This window comes from Strongylocentrotus purpuratus, unplaced genomic scaffold (assembly GCF_000002235.5).
Source record: "Strongylocentrotus purpuratus isolate Spur 01 unplaced genomic scaffold, Spur_5.0 spur5_contig_839, whole genome shotgun sequence".
NCBI classification, from domain to species: domain Eukaryota; kingdom Metazoa; phylum Echinodermata; class Echinoidea; order Camarodonta; family Strongylocentrotidae; genus Strongylocentrotus; species Strongylocentrotus purpuratus.
The window spans coordinates 787,405-815,203 of NW_022145545.1; the positions used below are offsets into that span (position 1 = coordinate 787,405).

Here is a 27,799-nt window from a genome sequence, read left to right on the forward strand (position 1 = left end):
ATGGGCAGTTTTGACGGAGCTGAGATATGTGAGTTGGTCGGCTTATACATCCTAAGTATCCTATCGAAGGACTATGGCAAAGATGGAATCGGGCTTTACAGAGACGATGGGCTAGCAGTCTTCAAGAGCATCTCCGGAAGCAGAGCCGATCGAATTAGGAAAAGCATAACGAGAACATTCCAAAAACTTGGCCTTCACATCACAATCGTTTGCAACCTAAAAATCACCAACTTCCTCGACATCACCTTCAACCTGAGTGATGGCAAGTACTACCCTTACAGGAAGCCGAATGACTGCCCAATGTACATCCACAAGCTATCCAACCACCCACCATCCATCATCAAGAATCTCCCAGCATCAATAAGCCGCCGAATAGCAGACATCTCATGCGATGAAGAGACTTTCAACGAAGACCAGAGCTCATCTCCAAATGCCGCCACGAAAACAAATTCTACCTCTGCAACTTCAAAAGAGACTATACTTAATTAAATATATATATATTTATGTACTAGCACCTTGGTTGAGACTATTTTGCGATACCCCCTCCCATGTTTAAAATTCCATCGCAGTACCTGAACAATCACAATAGCCCCTTCACCCATGAGTAAATCTTATTGTTTTGTATTGTATTGTATTCCTTATTTTGAACGTATTGTAGATTGTAGAGTAATCATGCTATCAGTTGCCTGATGATCGCTCGCAAGGCGTGAAACTCGGAGTTGCAACCATGCTCCATTAGTCTGCCTTATTCAATATATATATATATATATATATATATATATATATAAGCTTTTAAATTTACAAACTATGTAGGTCTATTTATTGACCTATTGCTTCCAATACCTTTTATGTATATATATATATATATATAGGCGTGAAGCAAATGGTCTAGGAACGTGAGACGTAGCTGTACTTTACAAGTTTATTACTAGACCATTTTCTTCACGCCTACATATTCTGGAACACCCGTTGTCATGTCAGAGTGGAGAATTATCGCATACATACGATATGATTTTCAATACCTGTTTCATAACGTTCATCATTTCCCGTCATTTTGCGTATACGATGAACTTTACATTTTCATAATCATGATGCCCTCATATTTCTTGATGTGAACGATCTACAATGAAGTCCCTTCCCTAGCATGCTAGGTAGTGTCGAAAGGTTTTCACAGGTAACAAAAGCTGAAATAGAAATTGTGCCTCTTGTTAATATTTGTTCTTTCGTTTCCGTCAACTATCGTGTTCAATATTATTTTAAGCCCGTCTCAATGAAATCATATATAACTTTTAAAAATCAAAATGATTAAAAAATGTAATGTTATCTTTTATGGAATCCCCTGAGGTGAGAAAATAATTGATTTTATTGTAAAGAGAGCGAAATATGGAGACAAATTGAAAAATTTCTTATTCCTGATAGTTTGTATAATTTGTTGTTATTTCTTGATCATCACTAGATGGTGGAGACCCGACTCCATGCGGGAAAGTCATCCTTCTGGACGCGGACCAACCAACTGTCCAAATCACAGACGAGCGTTACCGTCTCGGAGGGACTGAAGACGATGCCACAAACGAATGCCTTTGGTATTTCCGCGGTCCACCCGGTACGACCATTCGACTGGACATAGTGGCTTTGGAGCCCATGACTGAACCCTTCATTGTCTATGACGGACTCGGGATCGAGACTGATAATGACCAAGGCATCCAACTCGGTGGACGTCATGGGAACAGTTTCATATCAAATGGTCGTGGACTCACGTGTAAACTACCCACAAAATTAGACGACATCCACCAAGAGACTTCGGTGACCATGCAAGCAACTCTACAAGGTACTAAACTGTGGGTCATATTGCTTACAATGTGTTTATAAAGGGATGGTTAAAATCCTAATCCTAATAATAATAATAATAATAACAGAATAATATAATTTTGTTGGGGTTTATTCGGTATTTGTCGTATTTGGAAGTGTCGTAGTAGAGTGGTTTGGCAAAGTATTTTTGCAAGACATTAATCTACATTTGCCACTCAATACCCAAGAGAGAAATGGGGACCCGGTAGGATGACGAAAGCATTCTTGTTAGTAATTGCCTATGCCCTCACGGTGACCATATGGTAGGAATACTCCCCAGGGAGTGGGGATGGTGCACATTGTGCGGGAATGAATCCGACGACAGGGGTAATAATATCTGTAAAGCGCTTAAAGGTTGTATTCCGTATTAAGCCATAATAAAGACGCTCACGATGCTAAGCAAACCACAATGACTTTGCATCCTACTGGGTAGGGCTATCCGTTAACATCTGGGTGATGAGAAGCAATGTAGACGAAATACCTTGCTTAAGGATATGACTGCCGTGCCGAGGATCAAACCAACGACTTTTGCATCTCATGTCAAGTATTTTTACTCGACTATACAGTGCGTCCCAGAAAAACGAAACTGAGAATTATCGATGTTTTATCATAACCTAATGACATTTATAATTAATAAATGACACATATTTGGAAAGCTTATATCCTCCTCTTTCATTTTGATGCAACTCATATGATGCATATTACACGCATGAGTGATTAAAATGAATTTCAAGAGAGGAAACCAAAAAGTCATTTGGCGAACGGTATCTGAATTTCAAAGAGAAAATCACATTTCTAAAAAGTTGAGTTTCTGTCTTTTCATATGACACCTCAATCAGTAAAAATGAGCAAAGAATGACAAATTTCTGTTTGTTTAAAGTAGTGCATGCATTTCCATAATTTTATTAAACGAATGCGTTTTCACTGGCTTTCAGCCGTAGCAACAAACGGAATTAACAAAAGCCTTAACTCCGTTTCGTTGACAATCAGCCTTCGACCAAGGAGTTACTCCTTGCTTCGACGAAAGACTTCATGCATGGCTGTTTGTCGACGAAACGGATATAAGTCTTTTGTCAATTCTGCTTGTTGCTACGGCAGGAAGCCAGTGAAAACGAATTCGTTTGATCAAATTATGGAAATGCAAGCACTACTTTAAACAAACAGGACTTTGTCATACCTTGCTCATTTTTGCTGATTGAGGTGTCATATGAAAGAGCAGAAACTCAACTTTTTAGAAATGGGATTTTCCTTTTGAAATTCAGATACCGTCCGTCTTATAAAGAGTTGATATTAATCGCAACTTTTTTGTAATTGAAATCAATCACATCTATGTACATACAAGATAGAAGACTGCAACTTGCGAATGATTTGAATCGATCGCAACTCTTTATGAGACGGGGTTAAGTCTTTCTAATAGACCTGTATAGCGAGTAATGTTTTGTATCGTATAAAATCAGGCACGAATTTTTATCCCATATTAGATGCCTAGAATGTTACCAAACACTGCTTTGGGGTTTTCTCCTTGACTATGGATGCCCATTCACTCATCTTTCTTTCATCTTTCCATGCAGAAGAGTTGTCAATCGAAGGAGCCATTCCAGGAGAGTGCGGAGGAACTATCAATCTCGACCAGACTTCTCCGATATCTCACTTCAACGTCACCAACTCCTATCCATCTGGTGTGTCTGCCTCCTGTAACTGGTACATCAATAGTCCTCCCAACACGATGATTGTGGTGGAGTTTTATGATTGGCAATTAATTGATGACAACGATTATCTGAGTATATATGATTCAAGAGGAAGACAAATTTTCTATGCTTATGGAAAACTCCAACAAGCCCCACACCCAGTTATATCTGATTCCAGTGCCCGTGTCTATTTCAACGCTTACTACAATAATGATGTGTCGGATTCCTATTTCGGCGTGAAATTCAGCTACATAGGTGAATACTTTTATAATTCGTGTTCCATGATGTTCCAATAACAGGAAGCTGGTCCCGATTAAACTGGATGATATGAGCAAGCAAAGCGAATGAGCAGTTTAAGAAAGTCGGTTATCAGAATAAGCCCAATATAACATAGCACGCCAATTTTCTTTCAGATTTATGAACCTATTTAGGTTTTTAGAAATTTGAGATATCGACAAGAAATAAGAGATTACTTAAAACTTCAAACTCTCGAATTTCAATAATTGTCGACCATCGCCGTAGCCCAAAGTTATTCCCCTGCCTATTTTGCGCCAATGCTAAAAATATGCAAAAAGAGGAAGTGTATGACTTTGTTCCAAATCAGCCCTGATACATATACATCCAAGCTAATGTAGATTTCATATCAATATAAACGATTAGATAGAATCCGCTTTGCAAGGAAGAGCATTACCAACGAAATATTGCAGCAAGCGACATGCAACATTTCTTATCTCTTATGTCTCTTTCGTGTTTCGTATCTTTTTCATACTATATAGATGGACATAACGATGCCAGCGTCCTCCAATCATCTGGTGGGGTCATTGAACTGAATGAAAATACGACATCGCTGACCGTTCAGTCTATGTATTTCACTTCTACATATTATGTTGAAAATGTGAACAACTACTGGTTTGTTACTAGTCCAGTCGGAAGACGTATAAAGGTCGAATTCCATAAGCTTAAAGCAGGACATTTCTATGTATATGATAGTTCTAACACAAGTGGAATAGTATCTCGTTTCTCGAATCCATCTATCATGCCTGAAGATAGGGTTTTCTCTCAGAACACGGGAACACTATACTTCCAATTCAGTGGAACCTATGGAGGAGTCGGCCTTCAATTTACAATAAGCATTACAGGTGAACATTGTTTAAGAGTGAAAATAGAATAAAATTAACAACATTATTTAACCAAACGGTCACCCTTTAGAACTGAGGCCCTATTCATACTCACCTCGTTAGAGAGGCGTTCATACGAGCGTTCTGTGGAGACACAACCGTGACAGGAAGCGTATTTCTGGAAGACCACATCGAGCATTTGGTCTGAACCCGGCGCGCAAGAAGCAGTTTGAGATTGGGGGGGGGGGGGGGGCAAACCTTCCAGGGGGCTCACCTTTCAGGGGCAGTGGCGTAATGAGCAAAAACGTGAGGGGGGGGAGAAGAAAATCTGCATCACAAACACTGTTACATGTTACATAATATATGCAGGCCCCGCGGAACGTATTTCAAAGTGGAGTATCAAAGATCAGGTAGAGTGTAGAGAGCGGAGCGAGAGGAGCATAAATTGGCGTAGGGTCCAGGGGCTTCCCCCCAGCGGGGTAAGGGGCGGAGCCGAGGGTCAATGGGCGGAGCCCCCGGAAGCTCGGGAGTTTTAGGCATTAAATTACAGTCAGATGAGCATTCAGGAGCCCGTCTTAGGGCCCCGGGTTGGGTCCAGGGGCGCGGAGCCCCAGGAAGCTCGGGGGTTTTAGGCATTTAACTTCGGTCAGATGTCCATATTTTATTACCTCATTTGTGACAATGGCAGGCCACTCATTCTTTCTTTCTCTCTTTTTTTCTTTTTCTCTTTAACATACTTTTTCCAAAAAAAGTGAGAGGGGGGAGGGGGGAGGGGGGGGGGGGGCATCCCCGATCTTGCCATTCTGAAAGCCCTGACATGAAGGCTTCTGAATAAACATATTTTTGACTGACTGTTAAGTGGGAATATGTAATTTTCCGAAAACGCATAAAAAAGTATAATCTATAAAAAAAGTGAGGAAAAATCCCTGAGAATTATGTTATTTTACCAACATTTATATTTCTCTGATAACGAATCGAACCACGTTTTGAATCTTAATTGGATGGGGGCAACTGCCCCTCCCCCATCAGTACGTCAGTGTTCAGGGGCTCATGTCTTCTCACCCCTATAATAAAAACACACGCGCTTTCCCATCCTCTCACGATATTTCCAGGATATGCGCGTATCGCTATTATAAAATCCTCCATTGATAAATAAATATAGGGGCATGCTTACTCTCCATTTTTTTTTTTTAATGGAACATCATTTGTATGTGATTAAATTTAGGTTTCATTATCATTTATTTTCTGTTTGGTTAAAAACGTACAAACTATTTTTACTCCTTTACTCCTGTTTTTTTTTTTTAAATGGGGGGGGGGGGGCGTTTATTTATTTATTGATTTCATTTTTTTTTGGGGGGGGGAGGGCAAAAATGCGTTTTGCCCCCCCCCCCACTTATTTAATGAAATGCTTTCCACTTTAATACGATCGCTAAGACTTCCAAAAAATCAACCTGAGGCAAATTCAATATCCGTGTCCACCACCTGCTATGAATGTGCAAACATTAATAATGTTTTATGAAATTCTAACATGGGTCATACAATACGGTATTGAAACTGCCCTTGAGTTGATTTCTTGAAAATTTTCGCGATCATGATCTTTTTTAGTAGTAAGATCGATGCATTGTTAATATGAACGTATTCAAACATTATATATTGCTCGCAAAATATCTTCATGACAATCTAAAATAGAAATGTCTCAATAGTTTTTTCTTGACATTTAGCTTTAAGGTACATTCATTTTGTTCAGGACCGTCGCCAGACTATTTGAATGGGGTAAATGGGATCAGATTTAGTTTGCCAACGGGGAAAAAATCGGATGGTGGAATTGCCCAAAGATTTTTACGTTTTTCCCTAACAAGCAAAATGACTTTAGAAAAACGTCACCAGTCTTTTATTTTCCTATATCACGCCCCCCCCCCTCCCTTGTAGCGGCGCCCTTGATTTTGTTATGCAAAATATCTTTGCAGATGAATACCCAGTTGTGGGGCAACAGACATGTGGCGGTAGAGTAGAACTGGATCAATTTCAAGATAAGTTTATCTTCATCTCCCCGTACTACTACGGTCAGTCGGTTAGAGGAGAAACAGATTGCTATTGGTATGTGACTAGTCCGGCAGGTAAACAGGTGCAGCTTGAATGGCTAGATATTGACACATCGTATGAGTACGTGAGGGTGTACGATCACCCATCATCTCAAAGTTACCCGGTATCTCAATTCCGAGGTGAATTTGATCCAGACCTGTCACCGTTCGTGTCTACTCGAGGAGGCATCACGTTTATGCTAGACGACTACTCATCTGATACTAATGGAAGAGGGTTCCGAGCCAACGTCTCCCTTTCAGGTAATAATTTCGATTGTACACTATGATACTGATTATGATGAAAACACCAAAGGCCACAATGACCTGATAATAAGAATGTTTATGATAAGGATTCACAAATCATCATCTTTTAAACAAAGTTCAACCATGCTTATTAAAAAGACAAACGAAGGCATTAGTTTTTCTTCATCAATCTACAGTGCCTCTCTCCACCCAAGAGCAGTATATTGTTATCAGGTATATATCTATTATTTGAATGCTTTAGCGTCTTAGGGCAGCTTGGCTAAAGCCAGAAAGATAGTAGAACTGTATGGATCGACGCCTTACGCATTCCCTGGTATATCAACGTCGCTATTCGTATACATGTACATGTATTATGATTGTTTACATTACATAGTACATTGAAACGGTTCTCTTCTTGATCTAGATGGAACTTCGGTAGTGGGCCCAGGATCATGCGGGGGGACAATTAGGCTGAGCAAATCGATGCCAGACTTTACACTCAACTCCCCACATTACTACCAACCCTCGTCATATGAGTCTAACACATATATACGCTGCTACTGGTGTGTACATGCTCCCTTGGGACAGGAGGTTGAACTGACATGGTTAGACATAGACTATAAAACTTATCAAGTTATGATCTATGACTACCCATCCTCTACCAACTACATAGTTTCAAGTATACAAGGAGACATTGACGTGGATATATCACCTGTGGTTTCTTCACGTGGTGGATGGACAGTACAACACACTGACAAGTACACTGGGAAGAAGGGAAGAGGCTTCCTGGCAGAGTTCAGTCTAAGAGGTAAAGTAGGAGGCTCTCCGTTTGTAACGCCTACGAATTTCCAACAAGAACTCTTTACTGTCATCGGCTACTTTGTACATTCGTCCCTTCCCCCATCCAAAGAAATGCATCATTGACTACTTCAGTGATGTATTTCTATTGGGAAATTTAATGGCATTGATTTGGATGGTATGAAAATAATGTTGATGTCGGATTTTCCCGACGGGGGTGTGGGGGGGGGGGGGGTAATAGTAAAAACATATTCCCCCAAATTTCTCTTTCGGGACTTATTTTCCAACTCGAATCCCACGGCCCCCTATCTCCCCTCCTTCCCCATGCGCTGACGGTGGGAAATTCACATTTATGACACAGTAGGCCATGCTTGTAACGGAATCAAGTTGAATACATAGGCCTTCATCTTTGTGAATGCCTCGTTACGAATTAATTCATTCAAGTACTACGAATCAGGTGCGCCGAAAGCAGTTTGGGATTGGTGGGGCAAACATTCCAGGGGGCTCACCTTCCAGGGGCAGTGACGTATTAAATAAGGGGGGGTTAAAAGAAAAATCTGCATCACCACAACTCTTAGATGATACATGGAGGCCCCGCGGAACGTTTTTCAACGTGGAGCATTAACGATCAGGTAGAGTGTAGCGAGCGTAAAGTGGTGTAGGGGCCGGGGGCTTTGCCCCCGGAAGCTCAGCGTTTTTTAGGCATTAAATTACGGTTAGATATTATTCAGATTATTTGTGACATCTTATTTGTGACACTGGCAGTTCACTAATTGGCGCGGGGTCCAGTGGCAGAGCCCCCTGAAGCTCAGGGGTTTTAGGTATTTAATTACGGTCAGATAAGCATCCAGGGGCACAGGGGGCAGAGCCCCCGGAAGCTCATAGGTTTTAGGTATTTAATTACGATCAGATGTGCATCCAAGGGCCCGCCATGGGGCCTTATGTGGGGTTCAGGGGGCAGAGCCCCCGGAAGCTCAGAGGTTTTTAGGTATTTAATTACGGTCAGATAAGCATCCAGGAGCCCTCTTTAAGGCCCTTGTTGGGGTCCAGGGGGCAGAGCGCCCGTAAACTCATGGGTTTTAGGCATTTAATTACGGTCAGACGAGCATCCAGGGGCCGCCTTAGGACCCTTGGGGGGAGGGGGGTCCAGGGGGCGGAACCCCCGTAAACTCATGAGTTTTAGGCATTTAATTACGGCCAGATTAGCATATGTTGATACCTCCTTTGTGACATTGGCGGGTCACTCATTTTTTTTCTCTCTCTTCCTTTCTTTTTCTCTTTTAAATACTTTTTCAAATTCGTGAAGGGGGGTTAGAGCCCCCAAGCCCCGACATTCTGCATGCCTGACATGAATGCTTCTAAATAAGCATATTTTTTCGCCCGACTGTAAATTTGGGAATTTGTAATTTTCCAACAAACGCATAAAAAGGTACGATTTACCCCGAAAAAACACCGGAAAATCATGTCATTTCAGCAACATTTATCAATCACTGGTTTCAAATTAGAAATACCCCCCCCCCCCATCAGTACGCCAGTGTTAAGGGGCTCATGTCTTCTCACCTCTATAATAAAAAAAAAAACACACTCGCTTTCCCATCCTCTCACAATATTTCTACGATATGCGGGTATCGCTATTATAAAAACCTCGATTGATAAATATAGGGGCATGCGGAATGTATAGGAAATTTAAATCCCATTCTTTGAATGGAATATAATTTGTATGTGATTCAATTCAGGTTTTCTTATTTGTATGTTCTTTTTGTTTCAAAAATACAAACCATCTTTACTCCTTTACTGCTTTTTTAAATATTTTTTAAGGGTGGGGGGGGGGGCGTTTTTTTTTTTTGGGGGGGGGGGGCGCAGGTGCCCCCCCCGCCCCCCTCCCACTTCCGGCGCCTATGCTACGAATTATTTCAAAAGTCAGAGTGCATATGAATATATTAGGTCTACGTGTTTGCAAGGTAGGGCAATCCATAATGTTTACCCGACCTAGCAATGTAAGCAATGTAAGCAAATCGAGATAAGTTTATCCACATGTATGCTATAAATATGTTCATTTCCTAGACACACCCAATTCTTCGAGCGCGACTTCATGCGGAGGTATGATTCCACTGACTCAGTCTTCACCACATGCTACCTTCTCCATCCCGTACTACTATCAGTCGTCTAGATCTTCTGTTTTCTTGAACTGCTACTGGTATATTACAAGTCCTTCAGGAAAACAAGTCCAACTGACAGTACTTGATCTAGAGACAGGCAGTTCTGAAAGGATATATATTTATGACCATCCGACTTCTATTAGTCCAAGTTACCAGGTATCTTACTTGTCTGGACGCCTGGAATCACCTGCTACTGTCTTGTCTTCACGGGGCGGAGTGATAGTGCGTTACTACGATTACAACTCTGGTTATAACGGCCCAGGAATCCTGTTCGAAGCGAGGATTCTAGGTATGAACGAGAAATCCAACATTCTAGATGAGCTGGTAGAAAAAGTTAAACTGATATAATACAAGAAAGATATGCGTGGTTGTTAGTTGAAGCACATATGTTTCCTCCTCCTGACATCTCTTGTACCCTTTACGGTGCCTACAGGTGTTTCAATGGTATTTTCATCAAAAACATGTGGATGGGATGGCATCCCTCTGCTTTTAAATAATATAAGACTTCCTTTGCAATTCACCTTTTCCCCTTTTTTGTGTATTCAACTTGATGAAGGGTGATTGATTAGTGCCGGCTAGGGCGCTAGGCTACTAAAAAATATGCTTTTCCCTTAATAGTTATAATCAATATAGATGTGTCATAACGTAGTGGTAGTGGATACGTGATCGGACTGTCGCCCGTATATGGTTCGTAAAAAAAGGCGTTAGTTTGAGTTCTTATTAACAAAAATATGTATTACGCTTTCGTTCTAATATCATACTAATGATAATTGTTTTATTAAGAAATATGGAAGGCAGCCCAAGGGCTAAATTGTACAATATTTTTTACAATAGTATTTATAAGACTTTATATCTCTATATGCTCTTGTATGTGACATATGAACGAACATAATACACACAAGTGGGTCTACCACTGAATGAGTAGTAATTCTTAACTGTATATAGGTAAAATTTCAAATTAATGTAATGTAAAGGATGAACACATAGGAAAGAGGGTAGCATACGTGTATATGCTTCATACTTTGAGAAGACAGGTGGTAAGAAATCCTAAGAAATACATTCCCAGCCTTAGCATATACACGCAGCTATAAACAATTAGCAGCATCATAACATCAATTAATTTTACTTTCCATCACTCTTCCGTGCGCTCTCATGACAATTCGAAGAACAGCTCCGCATTTTTTATTCTTTATTGTCACCTTCAGATGCAATGCCTTCGGAGGTGCCGGGTTTCTGTGGCGGAGTGATTCCTTTGAGTACAAGTACACCACGGGTCACAACCACCACTCCTTTGTATCATAAAAATTCGGAATCTGATGTGACCATCGACTGCTGGTGGTACGTCAGAAGTCCCTCGGGTAAGCAAGTTGAGATGCGTGTACACGACCTCCAGACAGAAAACGAGTATGTGACGGTGTACGACTATCCATCGTCATCGCTCTACCAGGTTTCCGATCTTCGGGGCATTGTCAGTAATTCTACGGTGGTTTCAACAAGGGGAGGTTTCTCTGGAGTTTTCAACGATACATCAACTAGTAGAAATGGTCATGGTTACGCCATGGACGTCGCATTAACAGGTATGACCTGAGTGGTTTTTGACTTGACTCTTAACATGTTTCCATTTCATATAAGCACTTAAGTCGGGAGTTAAGCTTAAAGTAATGCAAATCTGACGGAAAATCAGAGTCGGTTTTCATCGGAATTGCGAAGATCGTAATTTATGTAAAATCCAACGCAAATTATCTTCAACGAGCTTTCTTTCCTCTATTGATAACAATATTCAACTCTGTTATCTTTGAACTATATACCTATAATATTGTGTGTTTACCTTGTTTTTCAGACGAACTGTCGTGGGATAGTGTGGGTATTGATTCCTGTGGTCAAACGGTACACCTCGACCTTTCATCACCATCTATTGTCTTTAGAACACCGACTTATCCAGTCGAGGTTGTGAATGACCGGTACATCTGCTACTGGTATTTCACCTGCCCATACGGATACCGAATCTCGCTGCTTTTCAACGATTTCGACATTTTCTCTGGCTCCCGCCTCAGAGTTTACGATGCCTCTTCTGTTTCTTCAACCTATCAGTTGGCCGAAATATCGTCGAGTTCCACACCAGGTTCTGGAGCCATTCAGTCATCCAGCAATACCATGACGCTTTACTACAATGATACTGACTGGAGTGACGTAACAAAGCAACGTGGAATACTCGCTGAAGCCTCCATTGTTTCGTCAGGTTTGATATATTCAGTTCAGTACTGTTCGGGGTTATTTCCAAGTTTCACGTTAAAAAAGGTCATTTTGGCTCACAAGATATATAATGGTAATACAAATGCATAGGTATGTTTAATAAACGGAGGTACATAAATTATCAATTATATATCTAGACAATACAATTTCCATATTACAGCTAATACCTTCTCTCTGCTCTCTCTCTCTCTCTCCCCTCTCTTTCTCCCTCTCTCTTTATCTCTCTGTCTCCCCCTCTCCCCCTCTCTCTTCTTCTTTGCCTTCTTTCTCTCCCTCGATAGCTCTTTTATTTCAGTGGACAATATTAGTATGGATCTACTAGCGACAGTATAGTATATCCGTGATAGAAGTAACCGAATACGAGCCAAGAGTTGATCCTTTCGAAGAACAGCGGTTCGGCTCAACCGAGGTTTTTCGAAGTTAGACTAAAAGAATCATTTCTGATAATCCATACTGGCGTTATGAATATTAATACGTAGTACGAGCGCCAAGTTTGTATTTCGGGGATGACTCGGTTTCACACTGACGCTTGATAAATTCGTTCCTAAGATTTTTAGTTAAACCAAAACTTGCTTAATTTTAAAATGCAGTAATTTTGATCACTAGTGGCTGAACTCCCCCCTCCACAAATACACACAGACAAATGAAATAAATATATAATATTCCAAAATTATTCTAGACAATGCTTTCAAAGTATTCTAAAAATTACTTCATCCAAATCCTGATAGACTGAGGATGTAATTGGGTAACTAAGATAATGCGATATCAATAGGCACGACAAATTTATATCCAGGACTTTGCGATTATGAAAACGTATCCGCATGATGGGATGATCTAAATTATAACAGACACATTATTTGAAATTATGTTTTTGTTTGCCTCCTCCTATATTACTACTAAGCAGCTACATTAATATGCATGTCAAGAGATGTCGTGGTCCAGTGAATATGTCTCCGGAGTGTGGATCACAAGACAGGCCTTGCAAATTCCTTTGGCAAGACAATGACATTTGCCATTTTCCACCAATGTAAAGGAAATGGCTTTAGGGCCTTATCAAAGTGGTTTTGCCGTAAGTAGGCTAGTCCAGAATTTGGCGTTACCAACACTACCTCCCCCTACTTACTTGCTACCAGCCGATGATGGCGTGATAAAAAAAATAAGGACGCCCGGCGAAAAAAAAATAGGTCCTTCCTCAGGCTGGGCTGGTGAGTTTGTTGGTAACGCCATCTTCGACGGCTTGAATAAAGTGTGTAAGGAATTATAAAGAACCGGGCAGATTCTGATGAAGGGGGGTGCATGCCGTGTAATAATATTCTTATAAAGCACTTAGAAACATAAGTACCAAACGCTATATTTATTGCAACTATTAATATCTTATCTATCATATATTTGGTGTATGTTATATTCAGGAGAACCAACTTGGGAGCAGGTTGGACCGATGTCTTCATGTGGTAGCGCTGTATCATTGTCTGGCCAAGATAGTCGTATCACGCTCACAACTCCTGATTACCCGGATGTAAATGGCGACTACTACGAGTGCACGTGGTTCGTAGAATGTCCCAGCTACACAACAGTTCGAATCGATTTTAACGACTTCTGGCTTGATTCTAACGGGTATCTTCGCGTGTATGATGGCCCGAATACTGGTTATTCTGTGATACAACATTCAACTGGTAATTTAAGCATACCTGACAGTGTGAATTCAAGCAGCAACGTCATGACGGTCTACTACTACAACAATCGCGGAACCTCAGGCAAAGGAGCTAGTTTCGCAATAAGCTGTTTATTTGAAGGTAGCTGAACGACCTTCTTAGTCACATAACTAAAATCATAAAAATAGAAAATTATGAGAAAAACAGTCTTGTCAATGAATAAAGAATTTTAAAAGAATGTCTAGAGGGGATTCACGTAGGCCTACCTATTATCCGTGTAGGCCTGTCGTAAGATTAAAATAGGATATTTCAAGCGCTGTACGCAAAAAAAAGAATGAAAACCGCGGCCATGCACAGCCTTTATTCGGCTTTATAGTTTATCCGTGCTGCCTAAATTACAGAAAGAAAAAAATGAAATATTAGTAATATCGTAGATATTTCAGACCTTAGTTAAATTATGAAATAAGTTATTAAAGATCCTTTTTTTAATTTTTTTTTTAAATAGTTTTTTTTTATGAAGAAAGAAAAATCGAATCAATTTCTTTGTCTTCTTCATCATTTATATAACTGATAAAGAGAAACAATGAAATGTGAAGAAACCTGACGCAAAAGGGAGGCCTACGCTAAACAAAATAATGAAGATGATGATGATATGTTTTGTAGTGATTATTATGATAATAATGATAATGATAGTGATAATAATGTTTTGAAATTGCCAATTATTAATGATTGCTGAAAACCTAAACTCGTAAAAAACTGAGTTTTGAATATTGTAAGGTTAAAAGATTTCAAAGTTATTTCTTAGTATCTTTTATGACATTTCCATGAATAGGGCCTCATCTTACTCTAAAAATGCCTCTGACAATTTCCTTAGATTTTCAATTTTTTGAAAAATAAAGGCCACAGATCTTAGTCTTTCAGTTATTTATTCAACACCAACAATACTAATGTGCATGGGTGTCGATCCTTACGTAATACCTATTGTTCAGGGGGATGAATGAATAGATCATCCCCCTGAACAATAGGTATCAATTACAGATCGACACCCATGCCAATGTGCATCGCCTTGTCATTTTTTCTAACCTCTTTGCTATCTCGATTCATTAATGACTCATGACTCTGTGTTAAAGGGATAGTTTAGTTCTGTTTTCAGATCGCAAATGCCTTCAAAGTGCATGGCTATTGCTCTTATTCTTATCTATGAAATTTCTAGTGCCCTTTTAGAACCTAAAATTGCTATGGAGGTAATTTTAGACCCCAAAATGTGTGAAATTTAGCCAATACGATCATACCAATTCAGCTCCACTTTAAAAAAAACACGTTGATCGGCATTGGCTGAAATATGACGTAAACGGCGCTGTTTCGTTTTTTCAACGGTTTTTTCAAGTTATCTAATATTTGTGGTGATACACAAGTATTAGAAATCGTTATATTTATGGATATTTCAGCCGTCTCTGAACCAATTTTTATCAAACAAAGCTGATTTTGTCATTTAAATTGTACGTTTTAATTTGTATTTTTTCCCATCATTTATTAACTGAATAATAATACGTACATAAGAGACACGAAATTATCTCGATTACAAAGAAAAACACATGAATTATACTTATATTACAAAAAGAATTATACTTTTTTGTTTAACATAGTCAACATTTCTTTCCAGAGATGATGCTTTTCAACATTTACCTTTCATAATATTTACTTTAAACAAATGTCGAATTTGTTTGTAAAATTACCTTTTCTTTTTTGCGTATATAAAACATAAGAAGCTAAATTAATTAATAGATTTTTTAAAAATACATATTTTGAATTTATGTTATCACATTGCTTGCCTACAATTATATCACTGTATTCAATATTTTCATTATAAAACAATACTTCTGTTTTTCTGAGAAAAATAAGACCTTGTTCCAAAATATTTTTGAGTACTCACAGTCATAAAATAAATGATAATATTTTTTTCTGTGCATTTGCACTTCAAACAATAATCATGATCAGATCTTTTTGAACGATATAGAAATTCTTCAAATACTAATAACTTATAGAGTAGTTCGAAATTAAACTGTTTTAAATTTTTTCCTTAACGTATGTCAAATTCGTTTTCCATATATTTTCCCAGGATAATTTATTTTTATTTTTATATGAACACAAAACAGTTTCACATTTTAATTTTCTTTTCCAGTCACGAGGTATACACTTCCAAAGTAATTTAACCTCACATAAATAATTATTTTTAATACAAAGTAATTCTTTTGCCCGATTTACATCCACATCCCCTTTGGCGTCTATGATGTCCCCAATAAATAATATTCCAGATTTTAGCCAGTGTTTCCACCATAAACATAATTTTTTCTTTCTTTTATATATGTGTTTCCCCATGACAGCTGCATTCTAATATTATTGACCTCATTACATGATTTATTTACACATTGACATTTTTTCCATGCGGAAATACATTGTTGGTAAAATAAAGGTGTTTCTTTTAGAACTGTAAAATCTTCGTTTTTTAAGAAACTCATCTTGAGCACTAAAAAGTTAGGCCCAAGATAGTTTAAATAATAATATGGGAGAATCTTCCATCTAAAATTATGATCTTTATTATCCATTAACTTAAAGAGCCAATTTACTTTTAAAGCAAAACTTTGCAAGACAAAATCTGGCATATTCAAACCTCCTTTATCGGTTGACCCGATTAGAGTTTTTCTCTTTGCTCTATCTAAACCATCCCAATCAAAATTGTAAATGAGTTTTTCAATTTGTGTATTTATACAATCAATATTTGGAAAAAACTGACATAATAAAGTAATATTTGACAACACAAGTGATTTCAATACAGTTACTTTAACAAAGTATGTCAACTTTCTACGTTTCCATCGTTTAATTTGGTTTTCAATATGTTCTTCCTTTTCCTTCCATGTTTTTTCATAAGCTAGTTTCATGTTCTTACTAAAATAAACACCGATTGTTTTTTACAAACTGATAGGACCATGTGATTTCCTTACATTGTTCTACATTAAATTCACCAAAATGAAAACCTTTTGATTTTGATACATTTAAAGTAGGTCCTGCTGCACAACCAAAAGTTTTTATTTTACGCATGGCATCTTTAAAAGAATTTCGTTAGCAACGAAAATTGTTGTATCATCTGCTAATAAGCTAATTTTCACTTGAGTATCAGGCATATCTTCTAATCCCGGTAATTGAACACCTTGAATAGCTTCATCTGATCTAATCTCGGTTGCTAATATTTCGATGACAACTAAAAACAATAGAGCAGACACTGGGCATCCTTGCCGAAGACCTCTTTGCAGAGAAAAAAAAGATGATTGCCAATTATTATTAATAATACAACTTTGAACATTTTTTAAAGAGTTTTTATATATCCAATAAATATGCAATCAAATTTAAATTTGTCTAAATTTTATAAAGAAAATCCCAACTTGTTTGATCGAAAGCCTTTTCTATGTCCAAAAAGATAACAGCTCCGGAATTCTCTTTTTCTTAAAAATAACATATATGATCATCGATCAAACGAATATTGTTCCCAATAAAACGTCCTTTAAGATATGCATTTTGATCTGAATCATTTCAAACATTTAATACTTTTTTCAACATTCCTGCTAACACAGATGCTTTTATAATCGGTATTTAGGAGACTAAGCGGCCTCCAATTTGAAAGATTTTCTTTATCACCTTTCTTATGTAAAAGGGTTATGACAGCTCTAGTTTGTGAAATAGGTAAATTTCCTATTAACAATGATGTTATGAATAAATTTAACAGAATATGTTGCAAATTATTCCAAAAAAATTGGTTAAACTCAAAAGTCAAACCCTCTGAACCTGTTTTTTTTTTTTAGTCCCATTTAGGGCGTCATTACATTCTGTTAGTGTTATTTCTGAATCACAGTATCTATTTTGTTTTTCATTTAATACATTATCAACCTTAATGTTTTTTCAGATAATCATTCACTTCATTCTCTTTTCCTGTCGCCGAATACAAACGAGAAAAATATTCAACTTCAGCTACAATTATATCTTTCATATTTCTGTATATTATTACATTAACATTTACTTTAAACATATTCTCTAACTTAAAGTTTCTTTTTTCTAAGCCTAAAAATTATTTATTATTTCGCCCACCATCTTCATACCATTTGATTTTTGACCGTATTTGTGCACCATGTATTTCATATTCATAGAATTCTGACAATTGTCTTCTAACATGAGACAATTCTTCACCCTTGCCTTATTAATACAATCATCAATTGACATGTGTCTTATTTTCTGTTTGAAAATGTCCCACAAAACTGATATTTTCTCTGTTTTTAATTGTAATTTCGCTTCTAAGTCATTAATAAGAAAAATTACATTTTTCTGATAACCATCATCTTGCAAAAGTGAGTTATTCAGTTTCCAAATGCCTTTGCCTTTTGTTGCGGCCTTAAACTCTAATTTTAAATACAATGCATTATGGTCTGCATAAAAGCGACCTAAAATGACTTTAGCAAAATTATTCAACCATTCGGCAAACAGTACGAAGTCAATTCGAGACTATACAAAGCATGGATAAGATTGTTCATGTGTACATTCCCTTGCTTCAGGGTTTCGCACTCTCCATATATCAATTAAGTTTTTTAAAGAGATTTGGTAAATAAAAAGCATCATTACCATCCTTCATTATTCCTCCATTTTTGTCCTTTTTACAATTCAGGACCGTGTTAAAATCACCGGCTAAAACAACCCTTCTCCTGGAAGTATGTTCATGAAATAGTTAAAATCATTCTTGGAAAAAAGCCATTCTGTCGCTTACTACATTTGGTGCATATAAATTAATAAACCAGATAGTTTCACCTGCAAAATATACTCTTATTCCATTCAACCTGCCATTCTCAAGAGCAATTTTTCCTGAACATCGATAGCCTTGTTGCGGAGTAAAATACTTGTTCCGCAGCTTTGCGAAGTACCCACTGCATGAAAGGCACGATCGACCTGACCAATCGTATTTATCATAAATTGTATGTTCTTTCAAATTTGACACTCAGTTTTTCATTATCTCACAAACAAATATTTTGTGTAGCGCCCTCTGCAACAGAACTCCACTATCCCTTTAAATAGGTGGAATTTCAACTGCAATGCGTATTGGGAAATGTTGAGTTCTGAATTTGTCGGACTTCGTATTTTTAATTGAATATTCAGACCTTTATTCTAAGTAAAACATTCACAGAAATGTCATAAAAGCTAAGTATAATATAAATGTGACATCCTTCAAATGCACAATGTGAATACCTCTGTGTGATACGAGTTATTACGTATAAGTTACTAACGATCAAAGGCGTAATTGTTTGTTTACATGTATTTTAACTTACATTAACTCCCGTCTCCCCCTTCTCTCTCATCCTTCTCTCTCTCTCTCTTTCTTTCTCTCTCTCTCTCTCTCCCCTCCCCCTTTGTTATCATCTAAACTATATCCCACGATGATGATCACTATGCAACGGCTACATCGCAACCTACATCGTATGGCACAACTGGTGAGTGGCTCGGAGCATTGGTCACACTCCTCCTCAAGTTCAGGCAAAATAATGCTTTGTAAATAAAAAAAAAAGCATCATTAATGATATTTAGTCTCGCCCCTCCCAGCCCCTAGAAAACCTGTCGATGCCTACCCAAGCCCACCCCCCCCCCCCCTCCTCATGCTGAAGTTGCAAATGGTAGTTGTCCAGGAATATTATATATATTTGTTTTGAGGATATTTCGCAATCTGTGAATTTTGAAACACAATTTTTTTTCTCTAATCGGACTTTATACTACATTGTCTGTTTGGAGCCAGATAACGAATATTAAAAAAAACACCATTTTGCAAGAGTTGAGTAGGAAATGTTCGCATTTGCACAAACTTGTTTATTCTATCAATTTCGGCTTTATACTTCAAAATTCATGAATCGGTGAAGACCTTTCCTGTGTAGCTTAGGTTCGTCATACGGTTGTGTGCACTTGAGAGTTTATTTCTTTGATATTATTTTGGTGACCAGACATTTGCTCCTGCGGCAATAGACCATTTCGTAGTTAGCACATGGGTAAAATGACCCCAAATATCCACAGAATTTTCACTCATGGAGAAGTCCTACTTTGTGTGTGTATAAGAATAATCAATGCCAAAGTCATGTTTGTGCTTTATGAAAAGCTTTTGTTTGCCCTCTTGATCTTGTATCATAGAATGTACCGTAGGTGTACACATGAATATTAGGGACTTTTAGATTTACACGAAGACATTGGGGATTGCTACGATCGACGTCCTTTTAATGCACTGCCTTGAATGGACGTCACACGTATCAGTCCATGCAAATGTAAAAGTCCCTAATGATTACATAACATGAGCACGTATTCATCTTGGTAGGTTTTACAATTTTATCACAAATGACCTTTATCTGCCCATGCGCAGATAGTATTCACGAAATTGCTTTACTTCGTCAAATATGGTTAAGGTTGCTATTGGGTTTTACGTGAGGTGTACGGTTAGGATTAGTAATATTGTTGGGTCCAGGGTTCAAGTTAAGAAATTATGTTAGTGTATATAGGAAATAGACGAGGTTAAATCGTCACAAGAGCATGCGGCGTACACTCGATATTTGAAAACCATCTGGAAATGATTATCTTTAACAGAAGTCAACCTGGAGTGTGACAGCACATCCATGGCGGTTTTCCTGGACATAAGGCAGCTACCAAACGGAACGAATGCAGAAGATATTCATTTCGAGGATGAAGATTGCGTGGGGATCGATCATGATACTACTCAAATCGTTCTATACACCAGATACGACAAGTGTTCAACCAGAGTGCAAGTAAATAACATAAGCACAATTTGTACCGTCATTTTAGTTGTCCAATCAGAACTGAGGTGAATCTGTTAAACTGGCCTATCATTCTTTGAGCTTCGAAGCATTCATGATTCCTTTTTTTCTGTGCTTTTAATAGAGCCTTTCCCACCTAGAACCAGTGAGAAGATCTAAACGTCATATGCCGTTAAACAGTTGCACTATTACTGTTTGATAAAATTCCTTGAAGCAGAATAATTCTCTAGGCTATAATTATTGTTATTGTTATCATTATCATCATTACTACTATTATTATTATTTTTGTTATTGTTATCATCATTTTCATCATCATCATCATTATCATTATTATTATTATTATTATTTCGTTGTTGTTATTGTTATTATTATTATTATGATTATTTAGGAAACTGAGACCAGCATCATCTATTCTAACGTGGTGACGTACAACACACCTTTGATAAAATTCTATGAATTAGAATAATTTTCTAGGCCTATATAAACCAAAAGCATGTTTGACATGTATCATTATATCAATTCCATTGTTCCTATAGAGTGGAGATAGAGCTGTGTATTTTGTTCGAGTCGTGTTTCCAAATGATTTTACCGCTATATTAATCATGTTAAAAAGAAAACTGAGACATACTTAATCTTTTCGTAACACTCTTTTTTGAGGTCGATCTTCATTGTAATGCATAATTTTACCGCTGTTTCAATGTAGCGTGATTCGGGGTGTTGTTGTATACAGTGCGTATCAAAATAAAAGTTTACACAACTTTGGTAGCTTCTAATTAAAAAGTTTTCACCTGTGTGATCTTGAATTATATTTCATTGTAAAGAAAAACTAATACCCTGTCTAATTATACCATTTTCATAATTGTGCTACGAACGATGACTGAACAGGAGGCTTTTCAAAAAGTATTGTCGAAATCCTCGTGTACGCGTCTATACGAAGTTTGGGCTGAACATTGAATGTGGGTCAAAAGCCATTATATGTGTGTTATCTCATTCCAAAACAATTGCTCATTTATTTACATTGACCATTAGGGAGTTGGAAGAAAAATAGTTAACATCAACTCTAACTCAAAGAAATGCTTATTACAAGCAAAATTTATGATATTCTCTTCGTTATGATGATTGCAATCTTGCCTTCATCCGCAACCCTTGTTTAATATATCCTTCTCATTGGGTGATACAAAATGGATAAAGTTTATCAAGGATTTTACCTTCTTAAAAAATAAAAGTCTGTTATCACTTTCTTTGAAATGTAATCGTCATAAATGTTCTTTCTTGCACTTGGGTTTAGTAACCCAAATCAAAATCGCTATTCGAGTTAAACACCTTATGCTCCTGACGCGTGTGAAATGGCGCAGTGGACACGTGAGCGGTGAGGTAGTAGGCTGTTTAAGATAATTAAGGGTTATCCTGTCAATTGAAACAAGGTTCTGTGAAAGCCTAGTTATATTGCATTATTTTGAACAATGAAGCACTGAAGCACAGGGCACAATTTAACTTAAAAAAGGATTTAAGACCAGAGAAGCACATGCATAATTATGGCAAGACCCATTTGCTCCTAAAGCCCAATCTTAGAACAAGGCGATGTTGACAACACTTTTTAAAGACCCTGCTGCTCATTTACCCGTGGCAAAAATTATTATTAAAAGGGTATCATTGAACAGAAAATAAGTTACTCCTCATCATGAAAGCAATGTCCAAGTCATATTGGTTATGAATTTTTAATTAGGAGCTACCAAAGTTGGGTAAACTTTTTATTGATACGCCCTGTGTGGTAGTGGTTTATTCGCTGGCTCTCAATGCAAGGGTTGGGGATCCGAATCCCGGTCAACATATTAATGGCTACCCGGCAATTACTGAGGTAATGGTAAATGGACCTCCCTCGGGAAGAATAGCATTGATGCTGCGGATTGTTTTTGTATGAACAAAATCATTGTGATAATTAATTGTAGCACCAGAGGCTGTTATTATTGTTATTGTTATCAGTATTATCATTACTTATTCTATTATTATCGTTGTTATTGTTATCATCATTGTCATCGTCATCATCATTATCATTATTATTATCATCATCATTATTATTAAGGAAACTGAGACCAGCATTATCTATTCTAATGTGGTAACGTCCTACAAACCTCGGCCGCTCCCAGGCACGGAAATAACGCGGGATAACATCCTTATGATCCCTGTCAAATGTGAACTTGATCGCCATCGTCTCCTGGGTGATTCCTTCGACTCGAAGATCGGCGAGATAGTGTTCAACGAAACGGGCTACGGTGACTTTTCTCTTCGACTCGATCGCTACACAGATGCGACCTTCGACGAGTTCGCAGGTGACGACGAAGGCGAGATCATTCTTGGAGAACATCTTTACTTTGCGGTTAATCTGACAACTGTGGCTGGCTTGACTGTCTTTTTCGAGAACTGCTGGGCCACGCCATCTCAGTACCCGAATGACGCAAAGAGTTACAACTTCCTCGACAATGGGTAATGAAATCACTCTCTCATTTCATTTATCCATTTATTTATTGAAACAGTATTTTTTTTTCTTTTTAATAGATCAGCAAAAGCTGTTGTTCATCAAGTTCCTGATTAAGGACATTCAATTGTAAAACAGAAAAACAATTTGAATAGAACACTCTTAATGCAGAAATTGATTAAATTTATTAATTTAATTACAATGCTAAAAAATTACAATAGCATATTGAAAATATAATGAAAATGAGATACACGGAAAAACATATGATGCGCCTATCCGTAGTGGGAGCACTTTGGTTAATTGGGGAAGGCTCTTGGCTCTTATACGAGGGTCCCAGCATGGAGTAACTCCATGGTCCCAGCCTGCAGGTATAATTCTTGCGTGGTCCTTACATCCTTGGACAAGGTGTTTTGCCCGCAATTTTGTCCCACTCCACCCGGGTGTACATGCCTACTTCGCAATTATGGGGTAATAAGAATTGTAGGGCCAGTAGGAAAAGACAATACTAATGCTAATGTGTATACCTTAGGTTAAAAAAGTCCAAACTATTAATTATCAACACTATTATTCGCCTTACTTAGACCTATTCTACTTGTAACCTATTCATACTCTCGGGTGCTTCCCTGTCAAATTTCCCCATGGGAACCCATGTAGATATGCATTCTGTAAATGTGCAAGATAACATAACCTCCAAACTACACACACCTTATCACACAAATTTACACACAAATGTACACACGTTCACCCGCACATCTTCTATGGATATTTACTGACCGCTGCCAGGTCTGCCAGATTACTAAAATGACTTTTGCTTTTGATAAAACAATACACAAAATCAGTAAGCATAAAGAAATGTTTGCATAATGCTACCGTAATGATATATATATATATTTTTAATAGCTCAAGTTATATTGCGTCCATATCCATCCTAGAGGATGCTCAACGCACCTAAAGAGTATTTTTACCCTGGCATAAGCATTAATGCTGCACAATGCGCTGAAAGCATTCAAGGAGTTACTTCCTACCAGATACCCGTTTGCTACACATGGGTCGAGAGTGACAAATGTAGATCAATATGTTTCGTCAAAGGTCAGTTGTGCAGCGGTTGCGATTCGAACCGCGAACCATATGAACTACAGTCTGTTGAAATTTTAACTAGGCAACGTGACCTCTCGGTGGATAGTAAAACAAAACAAAAAACTCAGTGCGATTCCGTGATTCATACGAAAGAATAACATTCATTCGAGTGTTTCATCCATAGTTGCAGGATCTATTGACTATGACTACTGGTAGTGATACCAGAAAGCACCATTATTCAGTGGTCAAACAAGAGATTTTTCATTTTGTATATAATGTTGAAAATCTCAAGTCATATAAGTAATCACTGATTGATTTGATTAATTGAAAATGGCCATAATCGTACGGGACATATAGCACGAAATTGCTCATAATTCTCCAATTCGCGGTGGGCGTGTGTGTGCGGACGTGCGTGTGTGGGTGCGTGCGGGTGTGTGCGTGCGTATCTGTGAGTATCTTTGAGTATGTATGTAATGAGTTTTTACTAATCGCGTATCAATCAGATAAAGATTATGTACGTCTAGGACCGACCTTTAACGTCACCATCCGAAAGAGGTGACTCAGTATTGAACCCCGGGTATCGAACCTGGGTTCGATCAGAGTCGGTTTGTAGCCGAAGACAGACAAGAGAGCTGACCATGCACGGACATAACCACTAGATCAACTCACATTTATCATGACGGTTTTGTTGTTCTTTTCTTATCTCAGATGCTCAGAGGATCCCACTATGCGCAAATTGTACTCTTCTGATCCGTCATTCTCCAAGTTTGTCATCGACGCTTTCACCTTCATCGAGGAAAACACACAGGTGGGATGATAAGGCCATCGTTCTTTTGTATTTCCATTTCTTTTTCACAATGATAAAAGTACAAAAGTGGTCAAAATAATGAATAAAAGGCGTAAAAGGCTGCAAGAATGACAATAATAGGGTTTAGGGAAAAGGCTGAGTAAAGCTGAGATAATTGTTATCAGTGAGCTGTATCATGTTCACGTCTGCCTGAAAAAAAAAATCACAGTAGAAATATCCCCTGAAAAGGATTGATCATCGTTTTCGAAATATTACCGGAGGTAGCTGGAAATTTGTTGATAAATATTCCATGCCACATGAGTAGTTTTATATTAGCCTACCCATTTCGTTTATGTGTGCACTAAATGTCATTTGTCAGCATTTTCAGACATTCTGATTAAATTTCTTGTAATTTTGATGAATTCAAACCTTACACTTCTGTACTAAACAGGCGCGTACGCAGGATTTTTTCAAGGGGGGGGGGGGGTTAACATTTTTAAATCGGGCCGAAAATTTCGCATCGACTCAGCCAGCCGCTGAATAAGCGGGGGGGGGGGGGGGGGGGGGGGGGGAAGAGGACACTTTTTCTTCTTTTTTTTTGGTCTCGAAATTTGAAAATTTGACATTTTGCTCCGTTGGGAGGGGGGGGGGGTAAGGTTGCCTTTTTTAGGTCAGCCATGGAAATAGTTTTTTTATTATTATTTTTTTTTTCTTCAAAAAAACAAAATACAAAACAAAACAAAGGGGGGGGGTTGGGTTTTTTTTTAGGGGGGTTTATACACATAAAAATACCAAGGGGGGGGGTTTAACCCCCTAAACACCCCCCCCCCCTGCGTACGCGCCTGGTACTACATACATATTAAACCTTTCTATGTAAATTTTAGCCCATTTCTTTCAAAACGTAATCACATGACCAGTACTAGATTTATTTTGAAACATCCGTCTTGATGTTTATAATGATAGATGACGTTATAAGACCCTGTCTTATGGGGTACCTTGTCATTCATGCCATTTTGGGGGGAGGGTGGAGACCCGCAGACTTCCCCCTCTAGAACCACTACTGAATACCACTGAACGCAACTGAAGAATATGTTATCGTCATAGAGGTCGGTTATACATTTTTTTTCCATGCAGGTTTTCATTCACTGTGAGGTGCTCATTTGTAATGATAATGACCCATCGTCTCGGTGTTCCCAGGGATGTAAGTCTAGATTCAGACGTGGTAGCCGTCACACCCGTGGAACAAGCTCCACACCTCATCTTATCTCTAATGGACCTCTTTCAACTGCCCACACTATGCATGCCGCAGAAACACACAACTCTGGTAAATTCCTTTTTAAAGATACTTTAAAGGTGTCGTTTTTGTCTAGTGAAAACGTCATCGGACCGTGAATTACATGGTTTGCCTGCAGATATTAATATACATTTGTCCCCAACCGCCCAGGTTTTAAATGGGTACCGGTATGAAGGAATTACTTGAATGATGTGAGAGCTGAAAACGGTAGCCTAGCTAGCAGAGCCGGGGTATAAATATTGGAGCGCCTTGACCACCTTGCCTGATGGGCAATGAGCGGTTTAGAAATACCAATCATCATTATTATTATTATTATTATAATTATAACCTACAGACTAGGCCTATGCCAATTAACTGTCTCTATTTGTCATCTTGTTTTTGTGTGTAGTTTGTTTGTATTTCACTTTGTATGTATTCTATATGGTCAAATATCCAAATTTAAATCAGTTATGGGGAGCAGCCTCAATGTATCACCTACTTGTCCTGCCTTTGACATTTGACCTCTTGTTTTCTTGTACAAATCTTTTTATGTTGTATTTGTATTTTAATTATTGTCCTTCATGATGACATTGTTTTAATACTGTATTACATAAAATTAGCTTAATGGATTAGAAGTTTTAACCTGAAATTTCCTCTTTTCTTCATTCAAAACGCTTACAACGAGCCAGCGTCTGTTTCTCAGAAAGGGTCGTGTAAACTTATAAAATATAGAATATGTATGACATTTAGCACAATCCTTTATATAAATCATTTCTTCTTCCTAGTTTTTGGAATGGGGATCATTTTGTTTATTTTTCTCTTTTTCATTATTGATAAAATAATTAGGTATTCATGATCTTTAACTACAGATGGTTCGCCGGTCGGTATGGAATCAAGCATTTTGATTGGAGTGCTCGCGTGTATCACGTGTTTGATTGTTGCCACGGTAGCCGGTGTGCTCTACAAATTACCAGCGAGACGCATGTCCAACATTTATACCATCGAGGCATCGAGTGAAGGTCAACGAAAATTATAAATAAAGTTGAAATACCAGTTATCAAAGAGAATGTTGAGTTATGGGAATAGTGATGTGTTAATATAATAATATGTTAGTACAATAATATCGTAGAGACTTTCGAAAAATCAACTTATTAATGCAATTTCAGTATAACCCTGTCATATACCTTTTTTCAACGCGCGGACATTGCAATGACGTTTTACATAATTCGATCATGATTTCTATGAGATGTACAACAGGGTATTGAAATTCCCCGCGATTTTTTTTTTTTAATCCGCATTTCTCACTTTCCACCTAGGTGTAAATGGGTACCTGGTAATTGCTGGAGTAATAATGATTGCAGGGCCCTCATGAAGGGCCTTGATGCCGATGAGGCTACCTGAGTGTTATTGTTATTATTATCATTATCATTTTAAATTTAGTATTATTATCATTATCATTTTAAATTTACTATTATTATAACTATTTGTATTATTATTA

The 27,799-nt window shown here is 37.9% G+C and overlaps 1 protein-coding gene across 1 annotated transcript; it reads left to right on the forward strand.

Moving 5' to 3' along the window:
• Nucleotides 1-27,699, forward strand: LOC580195 (cubilin). Its single transcript, XM_030987358.1, has 15 exons — nt 1-418; nt 1,457-1,828; nt 3,420-3,791; nt 4,313-4,675; nt 6,622-6,996; nt 7,403-7,786; nt 9,841-10,224; nt 11,141-11,512; nt 11,776-12,174; nt 13,598-13,981; nt 20,504-20,679; nt 22,772-23,172; nt 24,950-25,049; nt 26,163-26,352; nt 27,171-27,699. Exons 1-15 carry the CDS (start codon nt 1-3, stop codon nt 27,335-27,337), a joined length of 4,857 nt encoding a protein of 1,618 aa, XP_030843218.1. The 3' UTR covers nt 27,338-27,699.
• Nucleotides 27,700-27,799: the final 100 nt, after the last annotated feature.